The sequence below is a fragment of the Equus asinus genome, chromosome 23 (genome assembly GCF_041296235.1).
Source record: "Equus asinus isolate D_3611 breed Donkey chromosome 23, EquAss-T2T_v2, whole genome shotgun sequence".
NCBI lineage: Eukaryota > Metazoa > Chordata > Mammalia > Perissodactyla > Equidae > Equus > Equus asinus.
In genome coordinates this window covers 46054255-46081162 of record NC_091812.1, presented here as the reverse complement: position 1 = coordinate 46081162, position 26908 = coordinate 46054255, and the positions used below count along the sequence as shown (strand labels likewise).

The following is a 26908-nucleotide window of genomic DNA, read 5'->3' as shown; positions in this document are numbered from 1 at the left end:
TCTTGAATGGAGCAGCTGCTCCTCTCTCACCACACCTGAGACTGTCTATCTGACTGCGTCCTGTCTGGAATGTGTTCAGTCTTTGCTGGCCTCAGGGCTGGAAGCTGAGTTCATCTCCTAATGGAATCTCCTAATCCACAGCATAGCACACTTCTTGCCAGTGGGACAGATTGCATTGTTTAATTTAGTAATTGTTACTTAAAGGGATTACACAATCTGCATACTGAGAAGCATGTATTTTACAGGGCAAATGCTGGCTGTATGCAGCACAACATATTGGCTTACTAAAGTCTGTTCGCCTCTTTTTTTTTTTTCCCCAAGCAGTTTACTCTTTTGTTGAAGCAAATTTTGGCAAGCTGGCCTATCAACAGAAATATTTAAACTACAAAACAACAAAGAAGACATTAATGAGGGTGTTTTAAAACACATTGTGAAACTCCTGTGTGCTTTCAGTTTTCTTAGAAAGTAGGACTGTTCCTGCATCTTGGTAAATCTCTGCAGCGTTATTTTGTTTTTGTTTTTTTATGTGTGTGACATTTTTTAGTACCTAGATATTTACTAGAAAATTGTATGTAAATAAATAAAACATTAGATGCTTCATTCATCTTCTTGTTTCTTTGCGCTAAGTTCACTTTAAAAAGAATGGCAATTTGATATGGAATTTAGAATTGACCATTTTTCTTAAAGGAAAGTGAGCTCACTTTAGGACTTTTTAATGGATAAAATGAAATTGTATAGTATATGGTATTTAAGAAAAACAAAGAAGCCTCTATACTGATTTGAAAGAAGGATAAAATAGTGTGAGGATTTCAGCGACTCCTCAAGTTTTCGACTTTGCTAAATATGTGATAAGCTTGTAGCCCTAAATGGTGGCTGGAGATGCACAAATAATTTTACCTCTCTCCTTACTTTGATGAGAGGTCTTTTGACCTTGGTCAGGTATGCCAGCAGAAGTTGTAAGAACTAATCAACCAGAGCAAGGACTCATTATCATCCAGGGAGGCTTTACTGTTCGTTGCAGAGCCTGGGCCTGCCAGCAACTTAGACATGAAAGGGCTGCAGCCATATGGTGGAGCTCCTCTACACAAAATTCTCCTGTTTGGGGGCCAATTCTGCTTTTTTTCTTTTTTTTTTTTAAGGGAGTGGTGTTTGCTTAATAGGATTAATTATTGTGTAAGGATTTAAGTGAAATAACCAGTACTCAAAAATCTGAAAAATATAGCAATTTCCATGGCATGTGGATTTTAAAGGCAAAACACCAGTGGGTTTTTTCCTTTCTCATTGTTCTAGGTTTTAATTTTTTGATTAATCTTTTTATCCCGTTTTTCTTGTCACCTACAAAGACATAACACAATGCAGAAATAATTGTCAAATCTATGTAAATATATTATCTGGGTCAATAACACACTCAGGTACAACCTTAACTTATTCATTACACTTAAGAAACAGAGCTATTTTCAAATATATTTGACATTTTAATTTAATTTCCCCCTCATTTTTTCCTGAGGACAAGAACATATCAAGTGGAGGCACACATTAATGTGGATTTTTGAAAGACTTCAGTTCGGGTACCAAGTTGCACTGGGAAATTGTAGAGTTATTTTTGGACGTCTTATGGGGGAAGAACTGCTTTTCTTTTAGATCCATAAGACTTTTAAAAATAAAACTCACTTGGTTGTTCAGCAACCAGAAACGTTCCTGAAGTAGGCGTATGTTGTCTGCTGTGTTGATTAGCTCTTTCTTTTCTATGTGTCTGTGTTAACTCCTTCATGAATAATGCATGGCAGTTTCTGTTACACGATTTCCAGTAAACCCCAGCTGAACAAGGGCAGCTTGACCTCTTTTTCTGATGAAAAGTCGTTTTGATTGTTATCTTTATTTGAAGAGTGGGGGGGATGATTTACTGCTAATTATTATAATTAATTTGGTAATACAGACGCTAACCAGTTTTGTAGTAAGTACATTGTTATTTTTTGTAATCCTGAAATAATCAAAGTTGAGTGAATGAGCTAACAAGTTTTTGTTTAGGTTCTAGGAGTGTGCAGAATGATGCCTTCCTAACATTTGTTCCTGAGGATTCTTAAGATGTTACTGGCTTGTATGATATTGCCACTTGCCTCAATTCTTTGTACCAGGAATATTTGATAATTTGAGAAAGATGAAAACTTGATTGAGGAAGAGGAGTATCATAAATTTGTGTTGGAGCAATTTATTACCCATTTGGAAAAAATGAAAAGAGACCCCTCTCTCACACCACACCCTGAAATAAATTCTGGATGGATTAAAACTGAATCTTAAAGCATTTATGAAATAGAAGAAAAAATACTAGAAAGCATTTAATTTACTTTGTGCCGTGGAAGGACTTACGAAGCAACATAGAAAACCCAGAAGCACAAAAAATTTGACAACTCTGATTTCATAAAGAATTACCTAAACAGTCCTTGATTATGTAAAGAGTTTAACTTCTGCACGTATATGTATATAACATATACACACTTAAAAGTCAAGTGACAAGCTTGGAAAATACTTGCAGGGTATATTACAAAGACTATTATATTCAGAATATGTCAATGACAACGAGTGAAAACCACCTGATAAAAAGTTGGATGAAGTATATGAAGAGCATTTAGAGAAGGTATACAAATAGTGTGTTCTCGCTAATTGTCCAGGACATGCATAGTAAAATACTAAAATACCAACAAATATATTTTGTATAGATCAAATCGCCAAACTAATCTAGGGTTGGCAAAATGAATTAATAGGTCCTCTCATGTTTTCTTTTGGGAGAGAAAATTAGATCATTTGGCACTATATACCAGCATTTTAAGTTTGCATATCATTTGGCCCACAGCTCTAATTGTATTTCATACTCAACAAATTCTCACCTGTCCACAAAGATGTATACTAAACATAACAGCTGTGGCTGAAAGTTATTAGGCATTTTCTATTAAGTCAGGAGTATTTTTTTCTTTCTTTTTTTTTTTTTTGGTGAGTAAGATTAGCCCTGAGCTAACATCTGTGCCAAGCCTCCTCCATTTTATGTGGGATGCTGCCACAATGTGGCTTGACAAGCAGTGCTAGGTCTGCACCCAGGATCTGAACCTGTGAACCCCGGGCTGCCGAAGTGCAGAATGCAAACTTAACCACTACGCCACTGGGTCCACTCCAAGTTAGGCATGTTTTTAGTACTTTGTAGTATTAACTCTCTCTGTCCTCCCAACAGTCCTGTAGTACATCCTCTTATTTTTCCCAATTGATAGACAACGGAACCAAGGCACAGAGTATTTAAATAACTTGCCAAAGCTCAAACTGCCTACTAGTAGTGGCGCCAGCATCTGAACCTAGGCAGCCTGGCTCCAGAGTCTACACTCCAGTGCCTTTCATACTTAGGAATATTTTATAGCTATAAGAAGACTGAAGTTGACTTTTATTTACTAACATGGAAACCTCTCTTGTCGAGTAAAAAAATACTTCAAAAAAGTAGTAAAAACATGCTACTTAGTGTGTAGTTCCGTTTAGGTTTTAAAAATGTGTGTATACATTCATGTGTGCTTGTGTATTTGTGCACATGTATTATGTAAAAGCATAAAAAGTCTGATGAATAAACATCCAACTGATGCCACCATTTATTTCTACTAGAGAAAGGACTGGAAGTAGGAACCGTAAGGGAAGACTTTCATATTATAGTCTGTATGCATGCGCAATGTATATCTGTATGGCTTGAATCTTTTCTGATGATAGTGTATTCATACACTGCTTTTATACTTTAAAAACATCGATAAAAGAATCAAAGGGAAGATTGATAGATTTATTCAACAGCAGTTGATGGAACAATGCTTGCCTGAAGCACATAAGTGATACAATATATCCATTGTAATTAGATACGTGTATTTATGTAGAACTATAAAATTTTAGAGTTTCAGGGAATTTTAGAAATTAATGTAAGGCCAAGAGAGGTTCTGTGATGGTCAGATTGTTAACAGGAGAGCCTGGATTAGAACCTACATTTTATGACACCCCTTTTTAGTATTCCTTCTGTTATATCTTGCAGAAAATTTTTGAAAATTTCCCCTATAATAATATGAATTGTATGGCTTTGTAGTCTTCTCCAAAAATACCTATCAAAATAATTTTCTCTTGGAGGTTCTTGTGAATCTAAATTAATGTCATATTCCTTATGCTCTTGATCTTATAATAAATAGGAACTTCAGACTGATTGGAAGTGAACCACTCTTTTTTTTTCTTTCTTTTTTGTTTTGGTGAGGAATATTGCCCTGAGCTAACATCAGTTGCCAATCTCCCTCTTTTTGCTTGAGGAAGATTGTCACTGGATTGACTTCTGTGCCAGTCTTCCTTTATTTTGTATGTGGGATGCCACCACAGCATGGCTTGATGAGTGGTGTGTAGGTCCATGCCTGGGAGCCTAACCTGCAAACCACAGGCTGCCCAAGTAGAGTGCACGAACTTAACTGCTAGGCCACCAGGCTGGCCCCGGAAATGAACTATTCTTTTAATGAGGTTTGGAAGTATAAGTTATTTGCTTTCCTATGTAGACTGAACTCTGAATAATTTTATTTGTGAGTAGAAAATAATACTATATCTAAATGATTTTATGTACGTATATCATACGAGTGTAACAGTAGAATATGTGATGTGTGATTTTCAGGAAACGTATTCAAAAGCATTTATGAGAAGATATGCAGAATATAAGCTATGTGAAGAATTTTTATGTTTGCCAATGCTTTGAGCAATGAATAATTGTTTTCCATTAAGTAGTTGTCCATTAAGATCTTATAAAATACACTGATGTAATTCTGGCCATAACTTTTTGGGTTTTGTTCTTTACTTCTCAGGGTGTTACTGAAAACTCTTCAGATCCAGTACTTGATCTCCATATGTCCTTGGAGGAACTTTATGCCCAGAATCTTCTGCAAAGACAGGATGAGAGTCCACCTTCAGTGGACTTGAGCATGGGACCTGCTTCTGGCTTTACCATAAATGATTATACACCTGCAAATGCTGTTGAACAACAATATGAGTGTGAAAACACCGGAGCATGGACTGACTCTCACCTACCAAATGAAGTTATATCAAGCGCAGAACTCACTTCCGTGCTACCTGACGCAACTGGGAAGGTACCATTTTAAAGATATCATCTGTGTGTTGTGATGATGTAGGGGACAGTGGAGGGTTAGAATATTCTGGCTAATCTCCCGGTTTGGAGTAAGTGCTCTTCTGACGCTGAGATTTCCAGAAGGCAACCTTTGAACTTGTTTGGTTATAGGTTCTTGCTGAATAAAGCACAACCAATTGGAGATTATTGGTGACACTGATTTCATACTCCAAAGTCTAGTTTTCCTTTCCATGTGACTTATTTTTATTTTCTGTCAGGGCTCCGAGTTCTTAATTCACCAGAGCTCCCTGGGTTCTACTGCCGAGTGTGTCATGCTCCAAAATATATCTGAAGAATCTTTTGAGAGGACTATTACTATAGCAAAAGGCAATTCTAGCCTGGGTAAGTGCCTTGTTTTCCACATATGCTTTTCCTCCCAAGCACCTTACCAAGAGGAAGTATTGAACCTAATTTCAGTATTTTTGGCTGTAGATAAGAAGATAGATATTATAAGTTTTCCTGTAGTTTTTATGGTTTCTCTTTTTATGTACTCTGTTTTTTCTGAAGTGGTTAACAGGTTTGTTTACTTCAGCCTAGCTTAAATCCCTCACTCTCTTAATTATTTAAAAGTATTCACAAGCCTCATTTACATTCAAGTAAAAGATATACGAATTGTTTGTGTATGAAACAGCAAATCAGAAAAGGAATTCTTAGAAAATGAAATGTCAGCAATTTGGAATTCTAAATTCTTTGGAAAAGCAAATTATTAGTTTCTTTGAATGTTACCAGTTATGCATAAGTCAGTTTGTATTTAATTTCTTTCATTCACTGAAATAGACTAAAAAGACCAGCCAGGTGTGCCACTACCAAAATATAAATGCGTGTTATTCAGTAGTCCTTCCCAGGTGGCGGAATTTTTGTGTCCTCTCTTACCCATAAAGGGTTGCCGCTGGTGAATAATCGCAAATCCTTCTGAATTGGGCAAAGACTTCCTGTAGAAATAAAAGCCTGATTACAATGGCTAAAATTATTTCAAGGCAGAGCATATTTGTTCTTTTGAGTTCAGCAGTGACATGACTCTGCTCCGTCCTTAGTGCTCGGTGCTGATAAATAGGCTCATCCGTCAGGCTCTGGACGCCTCACTGCAGCCCTAGACTCTTTGGTTAGTGCTCCGTCAGAGATCTAGTTCCTTCTGTGATGTCACCAACCAGTACCGTTCACACTACTGTCGTATGGAGGGTCTTGTTTCCTTGTGAAATTTGAGACTTGGCAGAGGAGTCCGGCAGTGCCTACCTGGGGAGTGGGATGCCAGGCTCTCTCTGCTAGATTTTATTCCATTTGGTGGTGGCTGAGTACTTCCAAAGGAAAGTAAATGGAGAATTATTTCAGAGAATTTCTACTCAGTTGTTATAGTTCTTATATATTACATTTACTAAAATGATATAAAACAAGCTGCAGAGCTTTCTATGCATTAATTATGGCAGACATTATAGATATCTAAGCATGTGAGAAATATTTCATCTGCTAATGCAGTGTTTCTGAGGGCACGTTGCTTACAATAGTAGTTCTGTGAGATGTTAATAGGAATTATACACGGGTTCCAGGTTTAAAAGCGTGGAATGTGGTGAAGTTGGGGAGATAGGTTTCTATTCACACTACTCAGTAACTGATACTCAAATGTGCATTGTGGATCTCTAAGAAGAGGTTATAGAATGCAGCATTTCCCATGTTTAATTGGCCATATAACCTATTTTTTTTTTACCAACTCATAAGACATTTTGCAAAGCCCATATGAGAAACCCTATTCCAGTGTATTTATTTACTCAACTATCAAATATTTATTATTTTCTATATTTTAGACACTATGATATATTTGTTTTCCTCAAGGAGCATCGGTTTAAGAGAGTAAGCTAATGGACATGTAAAATCCTAAATGCGTTAAAATCTTATACGTGCTGTGATAGACACTCGTGCAGAGAACATTGAAGGCTTAAAAGAGGAAATAGCTGATCCCTGTTTGGAGAGTGGAGGAGTTTAGGGATGTTTGATTTAGTTCTTGAAAGAGGAGATTTTTTCCACCTTGTTGAGGAATTGGGAGAAGTTGGAAGGTGCTGGAGCTAAGGCCGAGGAATGTGAAACATCACTGGGCTTTGTTTGGTATGGATGAACTGTGGTGTGATGGCGGCAAAGAGCTGAAGCTGAAGGAATGCTAGGTGCGAGACGGCTGCTGGACAGGTCACGTGTGGAACACAGGTCTTCCGTCGCAACAGCCTCCTGCCTTAAGCTCCTGCGGGCGCCAGGAGCTAGGGGCAGGAGAGTGAGACGGTGGGATTTGTGTTTTGAGGTCACTCTGCCACAGGTTGGTGAGTTAGCTTGGAAGCAGTTGGGAGGCTCTTATAAAAGCCGTGGTCTGAGTGCATCTGCTTTTATGAGCTGACCCTTCGGATGGCTCACCTTTTTTTAGTTTGCTGAGAGAACGTTGAATTTTGTCAAATCCTCATCTACTGAGACAATCATATGGGTTTTTTGTTTATTCTGTTAATATGTCGGGATACATCAGTATTTTTAGTGTAGTACAAGATGCGTAACATAAAATTCACCATTTTAACCTTTTTTTTTTTTTTTTTTTTGCTGAAGAAGATTCACTCTGAGCTAACATCTGTACCAGTTTTGCTCTATTTTGTATGTGGGTCGCTGCCACGGCATGGCTACCAATGAGTCAGGTGTAGGTCAGTGCCCGGGAACTGAACCTGGGCTGCCAAAGCAGAGCACTGTGAACTTAACCACTAGGCCATGGGGCTGGTCCCTATTTTAACTATTTTTAAGTGTACATTTCTGTGGCATTTTAACCATTTTTAAGTGTACATTTCTGTAGCATTAAGTACATTCACATTGTTGTGCAAACATCACCACCATTCATCTCCAGAACTTTTTCATCTTCCTCAAGTCAAACTCTGTACCCATTAAAGACTAACTCCCCACTCCTCCCTTCCCCGAGCTCCTGGCAACTGCACCATTCTACTCTCAGTCTCTGGAAGTTTTGATGATTATAGGTACATGACTCATGTAAGTGGAATCATATGATATTTGTCCCTTTGTGACTGGCTTATTTCACATAGCATAGTATCTTCAAGGTTCATATGTGTTGTACCATGTGTCGGAATGTCCTTCCTTATTCAGGCTGAATACTATCCCATTGTGTGTGTATATATAGTACACACAGTGTGCTATAGTATACTTAGTTTTGTATATGTGTATGTATATACCAGATTTTGTTTATCCATTCATCCATTGTTGGACACTTGGGTTGCTTCCACTTTAGCTTTTAAGTTTTGATTTTAAAAATGTACTAAGATGATTAAGCTCTTGGGGAAAAAACAGGGAAAGGTGAAGTCTCCTTACTTTCTATCATATCAGAAAATCCTTTGAAACCTCAACAGCTTAATTTTAAAATTAAAGTATAAAAGAGCTTTTTCATTTGATTTGTGAGACTAAACTACTTACTTATAAGTGTGAAATCATAGCACCTTTAGTTTACCAACCAAATTATAATATAAAAGTATAAGTAACTTTTAGTTTTACTTTTCTGCTTCATTTCCATTATTTGAATTAATTTACATACCCCAAAATGTTTACAGGGCTTTGTCCCTGGCTGTTTGATTTCCTGGGACCGAGTGAGGTTTCTCCAGCATTTTGGAGTTCAAATGCTGTATGCCAAAGCAAGAACATTTCTCTATCATCTCATTTGACAGGAGATGTTTCATATTCTGATTTCTACAGCACTTAGAGTAAGTAAATGTAAAAGAAGAATGAAAAAGGCCTATTCTAAAAATCTGTGTAAAACATTAAAATAATTAAAGCATTCATTTAGACTTTTAAAAAATTTTTTTGTCAGGTCATATTCATTTATAACAACACCTAAATTTCAGATGTATGTCCTTATACGTTTACCTGTGTACAGACTGCATTTTGTTCACCACCCACCGTCTGGTTGCAATCCATCTTCATTTAAGCTTTTTATGTAGGAAGGTGTTGCCTTTACAACTTTAGGTAACAAAAGGTGTGATAAGATTTTAGAAAGTCTAAACAGAGGCTGGCTTTGTGCTGACAGGAGAGTAAGTTATGAAACGGTCTATCACTGGACATATTTTGTTAGATTCATAGTCTTTCCTTAGTCAACTATGTGAGAGTGTTTGCAGTTTTCGCTTTCTGGAGAAGTTGTTTCTTTTTCTAGTGATAACTAGAAGAAATTATTAATAAATGATAAGTTTCTGTAAAACCTGTCATAATCCATTTGCTTTGATTTCATGAATCACTTGGTTTTTCTTTAACTTTGTTAAATTTAGGGGGGAAATGTCATATGCAGATGCACACATATATGTACACTTGCATATAGTGACCTTTGAAAATTTAATCTTGCTGATTTTTGATAGGTCTGTGGTCCATTGGCTAATTATGTTATATCAGGACTTGAAGGTAAACAGGTAAGAAGGAAAGGAGGGTGTTATCCTCTCTTCATGGATGAGGTGCAGAGACGTAGACAGACTCAGGAATTTCTCTGAAAGTGCTCAGCCCTTGGGAGGGGGAAGCAAGACTCAGACCTCAGTCTGCCTCCGGTTTTCACATACCACACAATACAGTAAAGTGCTCGAGTTGTCCAGGTCTGCGTTAAGATTGCTGTAATAACAAGCTTCATTTTGAAGCTGAATTAAGGTTTGCATAGAGGCTTTAGAGAACCGTGGATCTTTGGATTGGGATTGAGATGCCTTTTTAATATATTCTTTGAGTTTCCTTTGTACTTTGTTGAGCACTTTGTGTCAGGCACTTTGAAAGGTACTCTATGTATGTTTTTCTCACGTAATTCTTTAAACAGCCCTAAAAGTGAGCATTGTCCCCATTTTACAGAAGGGTAAAATGAGGTGCTCTGAGAGGTTAAGTTAGTTACCCAAAGCCACACTGATTAGAAGTGGTGGAACCCACATTCGGGACCAGTTCTCTGGTTGTACAGTGCATAGTTTGGGCTACTCTCTTATCCTTCTTCTGGGAAAAAATTGAGAGATCGTACAAGTTACAACCAAAATCCTAGTTAGTGGATATGGTTTGTATGGTCGACATGACCTGACAGCCTTCAGAGCTAATAGAGTCTGGAGTTAAATATGCCATTAAAAAATGAATTCAGAGGTTCTATCAACCATAGCTCATGATGACTTGTCCCTTGTCTGTGGCTGACTGTATTGTAGAATGCAGGGTGCTAATAAGAACAGATGATGGTATTCCCAGTATGGACCACTGAGTCAAATTTTGTTTTGTAGTCATCCGTGTCAATTTTACCATAGCACAGTTGTTTGGTGGGTCTTGGTGGGAAGGGTGGCAGCATCGGGGCAAACTAGAGCCAGCTTCTTTGCTCATAAGAAACCCACCTTGGATGAAATAGTGTCTAAATTTGTTTGTTGATTTATAGTAAGCAGAGGTAGTTCTTTAATAACAATACATTTAAGAATCATTAGTATGAGTCTAAGCAGAATATTTCAAATACATTTGATAATGATTCATTTCTATCAGAAAATGTTAGCTAGTGCCCGGATGAGCCATATCCAGACATGAAATATCAGGCTGGAGACATATTGTAGTCAGGATCATTCTGAGGAAGACTGGCCCTGAGCTAACATCCATGCCCATCTTCCTCTACTTTATATGTGGGACGCCTGCCACAGCATGGCTTGACAAGCAGTGCGTAGGTCTCCACCCGGGCTCCAGACCAGCGAACCCCAGGCCGGCAAAGCAGAATGTGTGAACTTAACCACTGCACCACCAGGCTGGCCCCTCTTAGTCAGGATCATTCTTAAAAAAATATTTGAAATATCATGTCTAATTCAGTAAAGTTAGAATTCATATTTAGAAAGAAAGTCTTTCCATCTTAAAATATATAAAAACCTGGAATTTGTGATTTCTCTCAAAGAAGGTTTTTATAAATATCCTTATGGCTTTATATCTCTCCTTATTTAATTACATAATCTTGTTTTGGAAGGAATTTTCAGCACTTGGTTTTAAGTAAACTTACATTATTTTATGTATGTTTTGAACATAATTTCAGAAAGTTTTATACATTGGAGTAATAGAACGAGGGTAGAATGAGAGGGGTTCAGAGAGGGTTTGTTGAGAAGGCCTTTCCGAGGAAGTGATATTGAAGAGTGGAAAGGAGTTAGCTGTGTGAGAACTTCAGAAAGAGGATGTTAGGCAGGGACTCCGAAATGGGGCGAGGCTAGGTGTATTTCTGAAAGAAGTCCTCGTGGCTGGAGCACAAGGATACGTGGAGGACATGGCACAAAGGAAGGGTGCATGTTGTGAGGGCCTGGCCACCAGTGCCCTATGGACTGTGCCAAATAGGTGTGTTGTATGTTAGCATAAGGGGAAGCTATTAAAGCCTTGTTAACAAGGGAGCGATGTGATTTGTCTTTTTTAAATGGTTGCTCTGTCTGTAGTGAGAAGAATGCATTAGAGGGGATAACACTGGAGACCACTTAGGAGGCTGTTAGAAAAAGTCATGCAAGAGAAGATGCTGGCTTGGTCTAGGGTTATCATGGGAATGGAGAAAGGGCTAATGGAGTCAAGATAAATTTTGGAGATAGAAATGACAGGACTTGGTGGTAGATTAAATATAAGAGGTGAGAGAGAGGTAGGGATCAAGAACAACGTCAACATTTCTCCTTTGAGTTGTGGAGAGTAGTATGGTGGTACCACTTCCCAAAAGGGGAAGATAAATGGAGAAATAAGGAGAGGTAGAAACTTGGAAATGCAATTTTATATGTACTGAGGTTGCATTTCCTATTTGTCATCCAAGGAATACATCAAGAAAGCAAGTGAATTTCCAAATCTTGAGCTCATAGAAGTTCAGATTTGGAGATAAAATATAGGAATACTTCAACAGATTACTGTACATTCAGACACTGTGATAGGCACAGAGGCTGAGACTTCAACACAAGCTCCTTGATGTTAGGAATCCTGTTATGTTTTTCTATCTCAAACAACTGGCATATTACTTGGCACATGTCAGCATGTAGTAAATATAGACAGAATGGCCCAGTGATCTGGAAATAAGGTAATAGCACAGAGTTTCTTAATTTATACAACTCATTTTCCATTTGTAGTCTGCACTTTATTCTCTTATAAGAGGTGAGCTGCTATTGTAAAATTGATTTGATACTGTCAAAATTTTCTCTCTGGGAGAGCTTTCTATTTAAGGGGCAGCACATCAAATAGCCTTAGTTACATTCACCCCATAGAGTAGACCTGTTTCATCTCTAATGTATTCAACATGGAGTGTCTTTATCTAGATGCAATTGTACAAACATTTCAAAACTTACTTAAAAAATATTTTTTGTGAGAAACTAGCTTTTTATGCTTTTTTTGGCTAAAAATGTTACTCGTGTTCTTTTATCTATGAATCCATGAGCATTATTAAATTGAAATTAAAATTAATTTGAAAGCCACATGTTTCATACGTGTCTGTGTTTCTCCTTTACCATAGGGATGACAGTAAGTGCTAATAAAGATGGCTTGGGGATGATTGTTCGAAGCATCATTCACGGAGGTGCCATTAGTCGAGATGGCCGGATTGCCGTTGGGGACTGCATCTTATCTATTAATGAAGAGTCTACTATCAGCTTAACCAATGCCCAGGCGCGAGCCATGTTAAGAAGACATTCTCTCATTGGGCCTGACATAAAGTAAGTATCATTTGGACCCCAGTTTGGCTTGGGAAATTCAGGACTTTCAATTCATTAATGAGAACTTTTTTTTCAGTATATACTTCTGTTTGATATACAAAAGTTATCAAAAAATTTATTTAATATAAATCACTTAAGAATTTGACTATTCTTGAATAGTTCTTGATTGTCAATAGTCTCTTTGAGATGATAGCATTGTTGAAATATTTGAAAACAATGTTACTTTCTGTTTTTAATTTTACTTCTCCAGTGATTTCTGCAAAAACTTAGATGTGAGAGATATGAGACATCTCTCACAGAGCAGGGGGGACCACTGTTAGGATCTTACAAAGAAGTTTGGATTGGCCTGAAAATAAGGAATTGTGCAGTGCTTAATTGAGTAGTATGAACCCTAGGACTAAGCCAGTTCTTTAAGGGCCAGGCGTGGAAAAGACCATATAGAACAGTGCCAGTATGACATAATTTACCCTTTGTTAAACTGCCTCATGATCTAAGAGAATTCACCAATATGTTGATATAGTCTGATTGTAGGTCACGTGGGATATTTTCTTGGGAAGTACTTAAAATGTCCCATAATCCCATAATGTGCTAAAAGCACGTCATGTACATGGTTTGGTTTTTAAGTCACTAAACATTTCTTGAGCCAACGTAAAAATCAGTTCACGACTTTATTGTCGCACCTCATCAATGTAATAGCTTGGCTTTTTTCTGTAGCATTAATCATTGAATATTTGTATTTAATGTATGAGGGATAAAATAGTAAAATACGAGCTCAGGGAAAGATTGTTTACCTTAAATCGATTTAATGATTACTGGTATGGGAGATTTTTTCATATTAATGTTACTTTACTGACTGCATTCTGTATTATTCTTTTGCAAAGTATATATTACTAGAGCTTAGGTAAGAAAAACTATTTACGATCTGTTTTTCATTCCACCATCAATAAAAAGCAGAAAAATACCATTTAGAGTGGATTCTGCTGATTTATGAAAAAGAAGTATTATTTTTAGGCAGAATTTCACTAATGGGCTTTCATATTTTTGCATGACTTCTTGACTTTTATTTTATAATGGAACAGATCATGTGACAGTTCCTTAATTATCTTATTAATAATGTTAGTACAAGTGAATATCATTAAAAATGTCAGTGCATCTACACTAAGAAAAAGGAGAAACTCAAAGTGCTTTTCTCATTACTCCTTTTGTGTCCATTCCTTTTGCTTAAAAGATGAATGGTATAGATCCACATGGAGACTATTTGTTGCAAGGTTTTCAACTTACGTAGTTCAGATGTAGTGTAAAACGCAGATGGCCTAGTAACTGATCATTTGATTTCTTGTGTGATAATGCTATGTTATGCTGTGAGCACTGATGCAGGTCCCCTGCCCATTTGTAGTCACTTTGAGCCCCAGAATCGGTGCTTGGTTCTGGCCTTACCCCTCAGTTCTCGTGTCCTCCAGAACTTAAAAAGTGGATAAAAAATAAGACCATTGTGACACTGACTTATCGTAAGTCATATTATCTAGCCAACTATAGAAAAGTTGTCAGGTACGTTTTCAAGCTCCCAAAGTCTTTTTTCTCCTTTTCTAGTTTCTGTTGTTGTTGTGTTCTGTTTTGTTCTGGTTTTTTGTTCGTTCATTTTCCCACGCTCTGATTCAGCACCAGTATTTACCCATTCATGCAGATAGTGGCTTTATTGTGACCTTGAAAGGATATCGAGAGAACTAGCTTCATAAATAATTGCTTTAGGATCCCGTGAAGCGAAATGTGCTGTAGTATCTTATATTAAAAAAAGAAAATAAGGAAAATCCCATAACCTTCCCTCCCCTGGAAATCACAGTGACTCAGTCAATCCATCTCTTTCTCACATGCTCACATACGTGCGCACGTGCACACATACTCTCAAATATACCCATAAAACACAGTGATTTCTTCTCAAGTGTCCTCCTGAAACTGTGATTCAGATGGTTATAGTTTGACTCATTGGGTAAACGGTAGAAGGAAATCAGAATCATATAATCCTCTCTCAGAAAAAATATGTTAAATGATAAAACAACCATTTAGATTGACCAGGGCTGAGCAGCATGTTCTGTGCATATTGCATGAAGTGTTTTTTGGCCCTGTCCCCTCCCTATCACTTGCTTTTATGAAGCAAAAGGTTTAGAATTACCTTGAAAGCTGTGTGAGTAATCCTCCCCACAGGAAAGCCTAGTCCTTCCGTTACTCTGAGTGGAACCATAACATTGCCTCTGGCCAATTAAGCTTTGTAGTCATTGCCTAGATCTAGGCTCCATCCACATCTCCTCCTCTTTATTTCTTGTTATAAACCTGGGTTACCCCTGGGTGGTGGTGGGAGTGTATTGTAGGGTCTTCAAGAAAAAAAAAAGACTCTAAATGGTTCTGTTACATACCTGATTGGTTTTAGGACAGGCATTACTTATTAAGACAATGCACTGGATTTCTTTTTTGCCATTTACGATAGATAGCTAGGAACTTCATGTGTGTGCGTTCCTGTGTGCCTGGGTAGATAATTTGAGTTTCAAGAGTTCAAGAACAGCCAGTTTAAGTTCCAGGTTTCATTATTTTCTGTGGAAAACCAGATGTGAAGCCTCACCAGAATGCATTCTGTTTCGCTTCTCACTCCACCTTGCCAGGAGCTCTTATATTTCTGTAATAATAGCCAGGGTTTTGCGCTTAGCAGCAGCTGCTAGTAACATCTGCCAGATAATTACTGAGCTGAATCAGAATTCACCTGCCTTAACCTAAAGTGTGGGATGAATTCCTGATCAAGGAATAAAAGATTGATTGCAGTTACATTTTCCATGCTTGTTAATAATCACTGCTATAGACACCAGTGAAGAGCAGATGCTTTTCTGGGGGAGGTGTAGACGGGAGGGAGGTGGAAAGGGGAAAAAAACAACCAGGAGCACCCACTTTTAACTACATATGTATGCATCTCACATTCAGCACAAGACATTGACATTTGTTAACACCATTGTAAAAAGATGCCGCGGCGTATGCTTCACATTCTAGATTTTCTACAGCACCTGCTGACGATCGAGCCCCCTTTTATGTGTGAGTATCGGTGATTCAAAAGCTCATTATGGCTGTGTGTTACAACTTGTCTGTGAAAACCATTTTGTGCTTTCCTAACGTCCCAATGCAGGGATAGATCCAGATATAGATACAGTGTATACATTTTGGCTTTTTTTCCCTTCATTTATAGAACATAAATTCCAAAAGAGCTCTGAGGTGGTTACGTTTTCACATTGCACTGATGATTGTGAACTCATTTGAAAACCCTATTTTCCAACCACTAAGCTCTCAAGCTCCTTTGTAAGGGAATGATCGTGTCTGCATATGCAGGCGCAGTCTCTGGATGAATAGCCGAGTCACATTTCAGCATCACTAATGCTCTTCTTTTTTCTTCCACTCCGTGTGTAGCCAAAGGTTAGTTTACATTTAAGAATTTATAATACGACTCTCAAATAAGCTGTTGCAGTGTGTTTATGCAGTTTGTAATTCAGTTTTGGTGTTCTTTGTTGGTGACTTGGAGGTTTTGTGTGGCTGTGTGACCAGGCGTGTGTTAGAGTTGCTCTGCATGTGCTGGTGTATTATGGGATGCTTGTTCTGGTGGCCTCACTGTCTGTATTGGGCTAAATGTTTATGAAAACGGCCTTCTTTCCTCTTTCTCACTGCTACCTAAAGAAAAATATCTACCTATCAGAAAAATATTTGTAAGTCTCCCCCTCTCCCACCCTTTGGTAAAAGGAAAAACAACTTTAAACAAATATAGAGGAAAACTCATTTTCAGCATTGTTTGGAATGGAAACATCTTTTCCTTTTCAAACCAATTAAAAAATTAAGTACTTTGAACTGATTATTATTACTTTCACTATTATGTTCTAACTTTCTCTCCTCAGCTCTTCCTGGTATTTTTTTCCCTAAGGTCTTGTTTTTATAAGTTTTACCTTTATTGAATCTTCAAAAATAATGCCAGTTTTCTTGAATGAGCTGTTCAGATTTTAGATTTTATATAACCCTTTTACTTTGTGTAAAAAACAATGTCCTTTTTCCCAACACAATGTCTTATACATCTTTGCTGCATTATTTTTGAAGGGATAAATGCAGATTGACTATTCGATATGTTTTTGTAACACCATCGAGAAGGTGTTTATATAGATGAATAAATTAAGTAAAGCCTGAATTAGGATACAACTGTCTCACTCAGTCCAGTCCTGCCTCCACTGAACTGTACTTTCTGCGTCATTTTTGGGTCTTTGAGGTAGAAGTGTCCTGAAGAGATTCCCACAGGTCCACGGATTTTGCCAGAGTGCTGAGGTGTGACCAGGCTAGCTGGTGGCCTGGGAGAGCACTGCCTCATGTTTGTATTCTGCTTCTCATGACCAGTGATGTCCTTTTCGTGATGGAGGGCATGGAGATTGGCTGGTCGTGATTGACCCTCCCATCACACTCCCGATGAGCTACAGCGCTGTGTCTTGTGACTCCAAACCTAAGTGACCTCAGAGACTGAATGCTTTTTATGGAATAACCAATATATCTGAAATAATATATCCTCCTCACTCAATAAATTATGCCATAGGTGTAATTCTTATTTTATTATAACATAAAAGGCAATCCTTTTATCCTTGCCCTCCAGTGCTAAGATTTTATGTACTTACTGTCTTTGTGGGTAAGTTATGGATAGCTGGTTTAATAGTCTGTGTGATTTTTATGTCGTGTGTTTTTGATACTTTTTTTTTAGTTGCACATGCATGGTGAACTGACTGCAAATGCAGTATTTTTCTTACCTTACTATTCATTAATTTGAGGATCTTGGAACAGCCTACTTAAATGTATCAGCTATGTAGCCTTATAGGACAGGAGTAAACTTGAATTTTCAAATGTGAGTTTTTAAACATTACAGCTGCAGTCAGCATTCAGCTCAGTGCTTTCTGCATTATAGGCGTTCAGCAGGTACTTGTTGAATTAGTAAGTGACCATCCAAGTCTAAGCAGTAGACTTTTCTCTGAGACCAAAATGAACCTTCAGGAAGTTGCTACAAATCCGTATGAGAGTGTTTCTATAAACTTATAATGATTTAGCTTCGGACTTGAGAGTTTATGACTTAACAGAGCTATCATATAATTAAGTGATAATGCTTATTAACATCCATAATTAATTATGTATTATGGAAGAATGTAAAGTAATTTGGGACACCCAGTGTTTTAATAGAATACAATTCACCTCATTTGTTTGTGCTAAAGAATCCAAAAATGTTTGGATGATATTGTTATTACTGACAATTATTTTTCTGAGGATTTATAGATCTTTCTAATTTAAAAAAGTTGCTGTTAGTCTTCTCATCTGGAAATATTAATAATTCTATTCTCCCCCCCATATGATTATTGGAAAATACGTGGTTTGTCAGCAGTATTTTAAAATTTAATTTCTGTTGTTATTCTTGCCTATAGGACACTTTATCCTTTTGAAGTTTTGATTCTCTGCTGAGTAAGCTGATTAAATGAGTTGTGTGAAAAACTAGAGATGAAGGGACAACATAATTTTATTTCTGTATTTTGGAAGCCTTTCCTAACAGCCAAAATTTTACTTCCCTGTGCTTTCATGAATTGTGTTGTGTTCCAGAATTACCTATGTGCCTGCAGAGCATTTGGAAGAGTTCAGAATGAGCTTAGCACAGCAGTCTGGAGGAATAATGGCACTGGATATTTTTTCTTCATACACCGGCAGGTAAGTGAAACAGTCTGTCTAGAGCTACAATGAATGAGTGATACAGCGAGTTATAGAGAAGAGTTTTGAATCCAGAGTCAGGGAGAAATAGCAATGAGAAAGACTGAATTCCTTTCCCTCTTTAAAGATTTAAAAAAATATTTTAAAAAATTGAGGAGAAACCCTGTTACTTAAGTAATTATTATACAGTGTGGAAAATATATGAAAATTCAAATCAAGAAACTAAAATCATCTTTAATTATGCCACTCAGTATAGCACTTTTAACATACTAAGTTTGGGGAATTCACCCCAGGTAAGAATATTATTTCATTAATTCCCTCGAACCTAGAATTTGTGTAGTGTTTTATCATGCTTTTTTTCTCTTTCATAAATGTTTTAAAAAATTTTGTATATTCCTTTCCAACATATATACAGGTTCAGAAACATTTTTAATGGTTATTTTTTACTCCTTTGGAGAATGTTGAGCTGAGCATCTTGGTGTATATGCGTGTTAGGAAGGAGAATGTGTAGCCTTTAAAGGCTCTTGATACACGTCATATTAAGAATCTTTAAATAATACAGGAAAAAGGGTTTTTTTCCCTTAGAAAAGTGAGGAACTAGGTTTTGATGCTTCTGCTGACTGAGTTCAGCACAGGGAGAGAAATAATGTTAAGCTGTTTTTCCATGAAGAATGTCCCATTTTACACTCTCAGCTATGTGCCTGTTTTTTTCACTTGCAGTAACAGCTCAGTACCAAATTTCTCTTTAAACATGCTGCAGAGAAAAAATGGCTTTTTAAACATTCTGAGGTCTTCTCAGAAGAATTCTTCTGTTCCTCAGAGGATGTCAGAACATCCCAGAACACCGTGGTGTTAGTGACTCTGCAGGTATCATGATAGCGCCTCATTGTTTTCCTCTACAAATTACACGTGACTGCAGCAATACAGAAGGCGTTAGGGAAGGGAAGTGTATGCTGTGTGTTTGATAAGTGGAAGAAATGCCGTGGCCCTTAGGGCCTTGTGAAATTTATGGGAATAGGAATATTCACTCCACCCTGTACAATACTCAGCCACACTCCACTCTAGAATTTCCATCTCAGGGTTAATGGCATGAATTGATTATAGCTTCTTGGTGCTTCCTGTCAAAATGGTAAAAGCAGTCGTTCCAATGTCCCTCTGAAATATCATTTCATATGGCCTAATTAAAGAATATGCCAAGGTAACATCATATTCCTGTTAAGTCCCAGGCCTTGGAAGCATTCAAAAGTTATTAGAGAGAAAGAGCCACTTTCAGCACCGTGCTTCCTTCCTAGCACAGAAAGAATGACCTGGATTGTCCAGTGCTGTGACTACTTGCTTCACTGCGGAGAAAGCACATTTGCTATTAATATGAGGTGCTCAACAAAACAAAATGATCTGTATTTTACGGGGGAAGAATCTGCACCAGAGAGAGGTTCAGTAACTTACCCAAATTCCATAGCTAATAAGTGGCAGAGATTAGAATGTAAGCAGTCAGGCTCCATGTTCTTAACCATTGGATCCAAAAAAAGAATCGCTCAAGCCCAGTATAAAAATAATGGGCGGCATAGCCTGGAGGTTAAAAGTTCAGGTTTGTAGTAAGACGGCCTCAGTTCACATCTCACCTCTGCTACTTTACTGAGTGACCTTATGCCAGTTTCTTCACCTAGCACCTTTATGCAGATGTAAAGAGGGTTAGTTGCTATAGTTGACAGAAATTTCATCGATATTCAGCAGTTGAACACAGATGCAAAGAAGTCTAATTCATTCTTGGCTAAGTGAGTGCAGGAGAACGAGAACTGGTCCATCTACTCTTTGGAGCACACGACACTTGAGTCCTGTAAACCATAATCTAAGATGAACAAAGAATAATCAGTACATTTAGAGGAGCATGTCTGGGTGAGTGAGGGATTCCAGATTATAGAATCATTTGAAGAGAATGGGGCTTTTGTATCAGGAGTCTGAGTATTAGTCGTCTTACAGCTAAAGAGGCAGGAGCTTTTGATACAGTTTGTCTGAGAGTGTTTCTCAGTGGCTCCCACAGCTTGGGCCTAGGGGTCAGATCCTCCTCCCACCCCTATGGCTGTCGCTGAATATTTTAGGCACTCTTTCTAAATCATTCTTGCCTGTCTTCCTTACCTGCTTTTTCTATCATGTTCTATTTGTGTTTCCAGAGGGTTAGGCCTAGTGTTCCCTTCTCTGCCTTGCATCTTCTGGATTAGGGCTTCACGCAGACTATCTGGTTCTCATCAGCTTCTTAACATCATTGTTAAAATCCCCCTTTTGGATCCACTCCCATCAGTCCTGTCCCACTGTCAGTCTGAGGCTCTCCGAACCCCACTGCATTCAGAGCTTTGTTCCTGAATTTGCACAGGAGGGACATTCAAACACACAACCGGTGGGTAGGACATATAGGCAGGTAGATTTCCTTTTAACACTTGAAAACAAAAATCTAGCATTCAAGTCAAAAAAAGACTGAGACATTCAAGGAGAGCCTGGACCGTTGCTTGCCAGAAATGTTGTGAAACATGTTCAAACACAGATGGGTTATTGGATTAGATGACTTCTGGTCTCAAAGTCTAGAGATTATGTAATTTGACAGAGTTCAATATTCTTGTCAGTGGAGAATAGATATAGTTTGAGCATACAGTCATGCACCTCATAATGACATTTCAATCGATGATGGACTGCGTGTATGATGGTCCCATAAGATTAGTACCATGTAGCCTAGGTATGTGGTAGGCTATACCATCTAAGTTTGTGTAAGTACGCTGTATGATGTTCACACAACAATGAAATCACCTAACGACACATTTCCCAAAAAAGTATTCTGGTTGTTAAGTGACGTATGACTATACTTTCTTTAGATTTTTCAGTTTCTATAAAAATCAACTGCAAACATTTATTGAATCAGAATTTTTATAGCTTTCCCTGCTTTCACATGGATATGTGGACATATTTCTATAGAAATTTAATTTTTACTAACAACATAAGGACACAGCGTAATTGATTTAACCATTCTCTATTACCCTTACAATGTCATTTGTTGATGCAAAGTATACCTTTGGAAAAACAAAATATTACTTTATATGGTTATCATTTTGCAGTCAGTTAATAGACTGGACACATTCTGTTACATGCCTGACATTTGGCAAAATCTGAATTCCTACAGAAGTTGAAAAGTGACCTTGAACCCAGATGCATTGTAAACTCCTTGTAAGGAGTATTCTGTGTGTGGCCCATCTGGATGGGCTGAAGCTGGACCATAAATGTTTTCCATCTTTCTTCAAAAGTTGAAGGGCAAGTGTTAGTCCATCCTTAGGAAGCAGAGATGCCAGACTTCTGGCACACTTGATGACAGATTCTTTCAGGGCAGGGCTCGATCAGTGCTGTGCTAGCTTATAACCCACATGGTGTTTCTACTTTCTTGCACGTGGTAGGTATGTAAGAAGTACTTGTTGAATAGTTGTTCTTTAAAATTCTGGCATTTGTCCCCTTCTTCTGATTCTTTTTTTTATTCTCCTATGTTTCGTCAGGAAAGAAACAGACTAGACAAGACTCTTAGTATTCATTTATATCTCCAGACTAAGTAGGGTAGATTGATTCTAATATAAGTTTTTTGTTTTGTTTGATCAAGTTTTCTTTTCCCCTAAATGTAAAATGTTATATACTTATTGGCCAAGTATGGTGAAAATATAAAGCAGTTCTGCGTTTTTAGCCAAACCAACAAAGTACGTATAAGACAGTCTTGCGTGGTTTTACTAGGATTTGGAGTACTCACTGTGTAATTCTTTAACAGAGACATTCCAGAACTGCCAGAGCGAGAAGAAGGAGAGGGAGAAGAAAGTGAACTTGAGAATGCAGCATATAGCAACTGGAATCAGACCAGGCGGTAAGGACTATTTCTGTCTTCTGCCTACTCAGTGTTTAAAGATAGGGAGGTCTGGTTTCAAGTACTGGATTGCAACTTCCTACTGTGACATTGGGTAAATCGTTTAATATCCCTTACCCTCCATTTGTTCATGTGCACAGTGGAGTATCTAATGTGTATCACTCAGGGTTAAAATTAACATATATGCAAGGATTTGGCACATGGTAGGGACTAAATAAAATTAACTAGAGAAAATTATGCATAAGTAGTTGGAGTGGATAATATTTTCAGTAGAGCTTGATCTTAGATATACTGCTACTGCTAATTTAAGTTTTCTCTAGCATTTGTAGAAACTCAAACATACATATTCAGAATGCACACGTGTGTGTATTTGTGTGTGTGTAAGTAAGCATCTTGTTATCATAGGCTGTGGTTATTCTAACGCATGCTCTGTTTAGAATTAATTTCAGATATGATAGAAAAGATGACTTTCCAAAATATGCTTAGATACATCACTAAGACATATTTTTGTATTCATGTGGAGTAAAATAAAATTTAGTTTAGTAAGAATTTATCGAGTCCTGATTATAGACCGAGACAAGAGGCAGATGATTTTGTGAAGAACAGGGAAGTTTGACATAAATACTGCCTTCAAGGAAGTTATAATGTACTTGGGTGGGCAAGATGTGGAGACACACAGAATAATTAAAGAAAAATATAAGGTATTTTGCATTAAGTGTAAAATGTAAGTAATCATTGAACATTCCCTCTAAACAGATCTAAAGGTGACCGTGAAAATGGTGCCTTGTACTTAGTCAACGCTTAGTACTTATGCTCCAGTGAATAAATAGAATACTAAAGACAGAAAACTTTCTATTCAGAGATGTAATACATTTTGATGATTTTCCTTGCTCACAAATGAACTTAAGGCTCTAGCCATCGCATTTAAACATTTTCTAGGGTGAGTCACAAAGTATAGAAAACATTTTATGTTACTTTCACAAAAAAACAATAAGTATTTCCAGCCATCTAAAATGACTGTTTGATTTGAGTTCTTTAAAGCCTGTTTATTCTGCTTAAAGAAATCAGGGTCTCTGTAACATTACCCACACTGAGGACAGAATATAAGTGCTAGATCTGTGGCAGAAAACATATTATAAGATGTTAAGTTTCTTATTTATTTGAGGATGGAGACAGAAGTAAGTTATTATGAAATTATTTTGCAGCTGGTGATCAAGTGATAAACTTGAATTTTGTTGGAGGACAGTAATCACAGAAAAATAAAAAGATAGATGGCCAGTTTTAATAACATTTTAGGAGGGAAAGTAATTTTTAGACGATAATATGCAAAATGTCTAGAGTCAATAAGAGCCATGTTTGAATTCCCATTTTGACACTTTCTAAGACAAGTTTCTTAATCTTTGCTAGGTCTCAGATACTTCATCTGAAAAATGGGATTACTAATAGAACCATTTAAATTTGGGGGAGAATTCAGTGTGATAATGCGTGTAAAATCGTTAGCGCAGTGCCTGGTACAGAGTGACCACCCACTCGGTGGTTGGCCTTGTCAGTCATCATCATCATCATCATCAATAACTAAGCAAATAGAAAGTGTTGAACACAGGAATCATTGTGAAATTTTCTTATGAGAAAGAATTGAGTGACACTTCTGGACTGGAATATTTTTCTACTTTTATCCCCAATTTTAACCTTCACATCAGCCTGAGAGATGTCTCTAAAGATGGTAACTACCTTGGAGCTTCCATAAATCTTAAAGAAGGTACCCTGCACTATGATGTATATAGAAGCACTAAGGTACTCTTAGGGGGAAGTTCATAGAATATTAAGAGGACACTTAGCAAGATAACCAGAGCTTTTAGTAAGTGAGGGAGGAGCAAGTGTGATGAATATGCTTCACAACGTTGGAAACATGATGGGACATTCTTTCATGCAGTCCAAATAAATTCACTTTGTCTGGAAATAGAGAATACTTTTTAGCAAAGTGTAAATTTTAAGATTATAAATAAGCTGTGTTACTCTTTTATTTTTCATGTGATTTTATTTGCATAATTAATATCATTACTGTATGTATCATTTTCCAGCTTGCTTACTTTTCTCTCAATCCAATGCCTTGGGGATCTATCATGTTGATACTTAAAGATCCAATTACTCAATCTAGTCGTGGCAGTGCATTTCAGTATATGAATATACCACAGTTTATTCCCAGCTTGATATTTGAGTAGTTAACAGACATTCACTATTATAATAATTCTGTGCAGTAACTATGTTTATTTCCTTATAGTTATATATGAGAATTTGTCTAGGTGTATATCCAGAAGTGGAATTGCTGGCTCTTAGATTTAAATGTATTATTTACTTTATTAGAAGTTGTCGAATTGCTTTTTAAGGTGGCTGTAGCAATTTTTACTCCTGTTTCCAATATGTGACTGTTCCCTTTTCCCCACAGCCTTGTTACCGCATTGTATAATCATTAAAGAAATTTTTGTTGTCAATCTAATGGGTAGAAAATGGTACCTACCTTGTTTTAATGAACAATGTGTATGTATAACAGAATTGAGGTGGTGGGGTACACTTTTGCTCATTTGACATACGGATTGAGTTTTATATCTTACATTACTTCAGTAATCATAATCATCATCATAAGAGTAATAAAAGATTTGTTGATCACTTACTATGTGCCAAAGGTTTGTTTTGCCCTTTACATGTATTCATTAATTTAATCCTCACAGCAACTCTCTGTTGTAGAGACTCTTATTGGCTCCGTCTCTCAGCTGAGCAAAGTAAGAGAGAGGGTCACATGAGTGTTAAGTAGCAAAAGAGCAGGACTTGAATGCAGGGACTCTGGGTTCAGAGCTCGGGCAGGCTGGCCTCAGACCTCTGTTTTACTCTGCTTTTCTGAATTTCATTCTTTTTAAACCTACCTGTAGGTCTCAGGAAAGAATACCATTTTTCTATGATACTAAGTCTGAATGTGTTCTGTAAAAGTTTCCTTTTATAGGTTTCCCTTTCTTTCCATGGAATGTTTACCATGTTCTGTTCAGTGAAAGGACACTGAGTCTGGTTCCTCAGCACTGTGCTCATTTTGACAGCTCTGGCTTTTGTTATCTTGTCCAGTGTTGTAAGGAGTTACAGCCTTTCTTCTAGGGAGGGTACGTGAAAACACTTGCTCTCTGTGCCAGACCCTGTGTGGGCATGTGGTGCTCTTATCAAAAGATCGTCTGTCTTCTCTGTGCCTCTTCTCTTCTCTGTAAAATGGGGCTGAGAGGAGTATCCACCTTGGGGCTGACCTCATGGGCGAGTGGTTAAGTTTGCGTGCTCCACTTGGGTGGCCCAGGGCTTTTCCAGTTCAGATCCTAGGCGTGGACATGGCACCGCTCATCAGGGCATGCTGAGTTTGCATCCCACGTGCCACTAGAAGGACCCACCACTGAAATATACAACTATGTACTGGGGGGATTTGGGGAGAAAAAGCAGGAAAAAAAAAAAAAAAGGTTAGCAACAGTTGTTAGCTCAGGTGCCAATCTTTAAAAAAGAAAAAAACAATAAAAGCATTTAGAAGAGTATCCACCTTGTGGAATGACTTAAGAATTAAATGAAAGTATGTGTAACTCACTTAGAGAATGATGCTGAGCACATGATAAGCCCTTAATAAATGTTTGCTGCTACTGCTGTTATTTTTATTATTCAAGAAATCATAACCACTTTCTAATTTATGCCAACCACGGAGAACCCTGGAAGACATTTTCTTTCAGCCTTCTTTTATTTATTTTTTTCCTTTTTAAGGAAAGAGTTAAGGAGTCCCACCTATGAATTCTAGACTCTGGCTAACTTGACTGACTTCTTTTTTTTCCTTTTTCTTTTCTTTGAGGAAGATTAGCCCTGAGCTAACAACCACTGCCAATCCTCCTCTTTTTGCTGAGGATGATTGGCCCTGAGCTAACATCCGTGCCCATCTTCCTCTATTTTATATGTGGGACGCCACCACAGCATGGCTTGACAAGTGGTGCCATGTCTGCACCCGGGATTCAAACTGGTGAACCCCAGGCCGCTAAAGCGGTGCCTGCGAACTTAACTGGTACACCACCGGACTGGCCCCTTGACTGACTTCTTTATTTTGCCATTTTACCTTAGGAACTGCTTTCAGAAACAAGGAAAGGTCTTGGTTCTCATCTTTCATGAAATTCCTACAGTGAAAGGAAGGGTGATTCAGATTTTAACTAGTTTAAACTATTCACACCAATTTTAGAAGGTTGCAGATCACTGTGAGACCCTTTTAAACTAAACAGGTAGGGTCTCTGGGATTATAGACTTCCAATAACAAAAAAAGCGTGACCAAAGAAAAGCTGTGTCTCCTCCTCTGTCCTCTTCTGACCCGTTGCCCACCGTCTCGCTCCGGCCGTGGTGCCCTTTTGTCCCCAGCATTTTCTT

The 26908-nt window shown here is 37.7% G+C and overlaps 1 protein-coding gene across 10 annotated transcripts in view; it reads left to right on the top strand.

Annotated features, from left to right (window-relative positions):
• MPDZ (multiple PDZ domain crumbs cell polarity complex component) overlaps nucleotides 1-26908 on the top strand; it is a 155182-nt gene that overhangs the window by 83821 nt on the left and 44453 nt on the right. For all 10 annotated transcript variants that reach the window (XM_070496083.1, XM_070496081.1, XM_044756487.2 and 7 more), the window contains 5 exons: nucleotides 4854-5135; nucleotides 5392-5515; nucleotides 12642-12840; nucleotides 18487-18591; nucleotides 22388-22480. In XM_070496083.1, the coding sequence (XP_070352184.1) occupies nucleotides 4854-5135; nucleotides 5392-5515; nucleotides 12642-12840; nucleotides 18487-18591; nucleotides 22388-22480 (803 nt within the window). The remainder of the gene's footprint in view (nucleotides 1-4853; nucleotides 5136-5391; nucleotides 5516-12641; nucleotides 12841-18486; nucleotides 18592-22387; nucleotides 22481-26908) is intronic.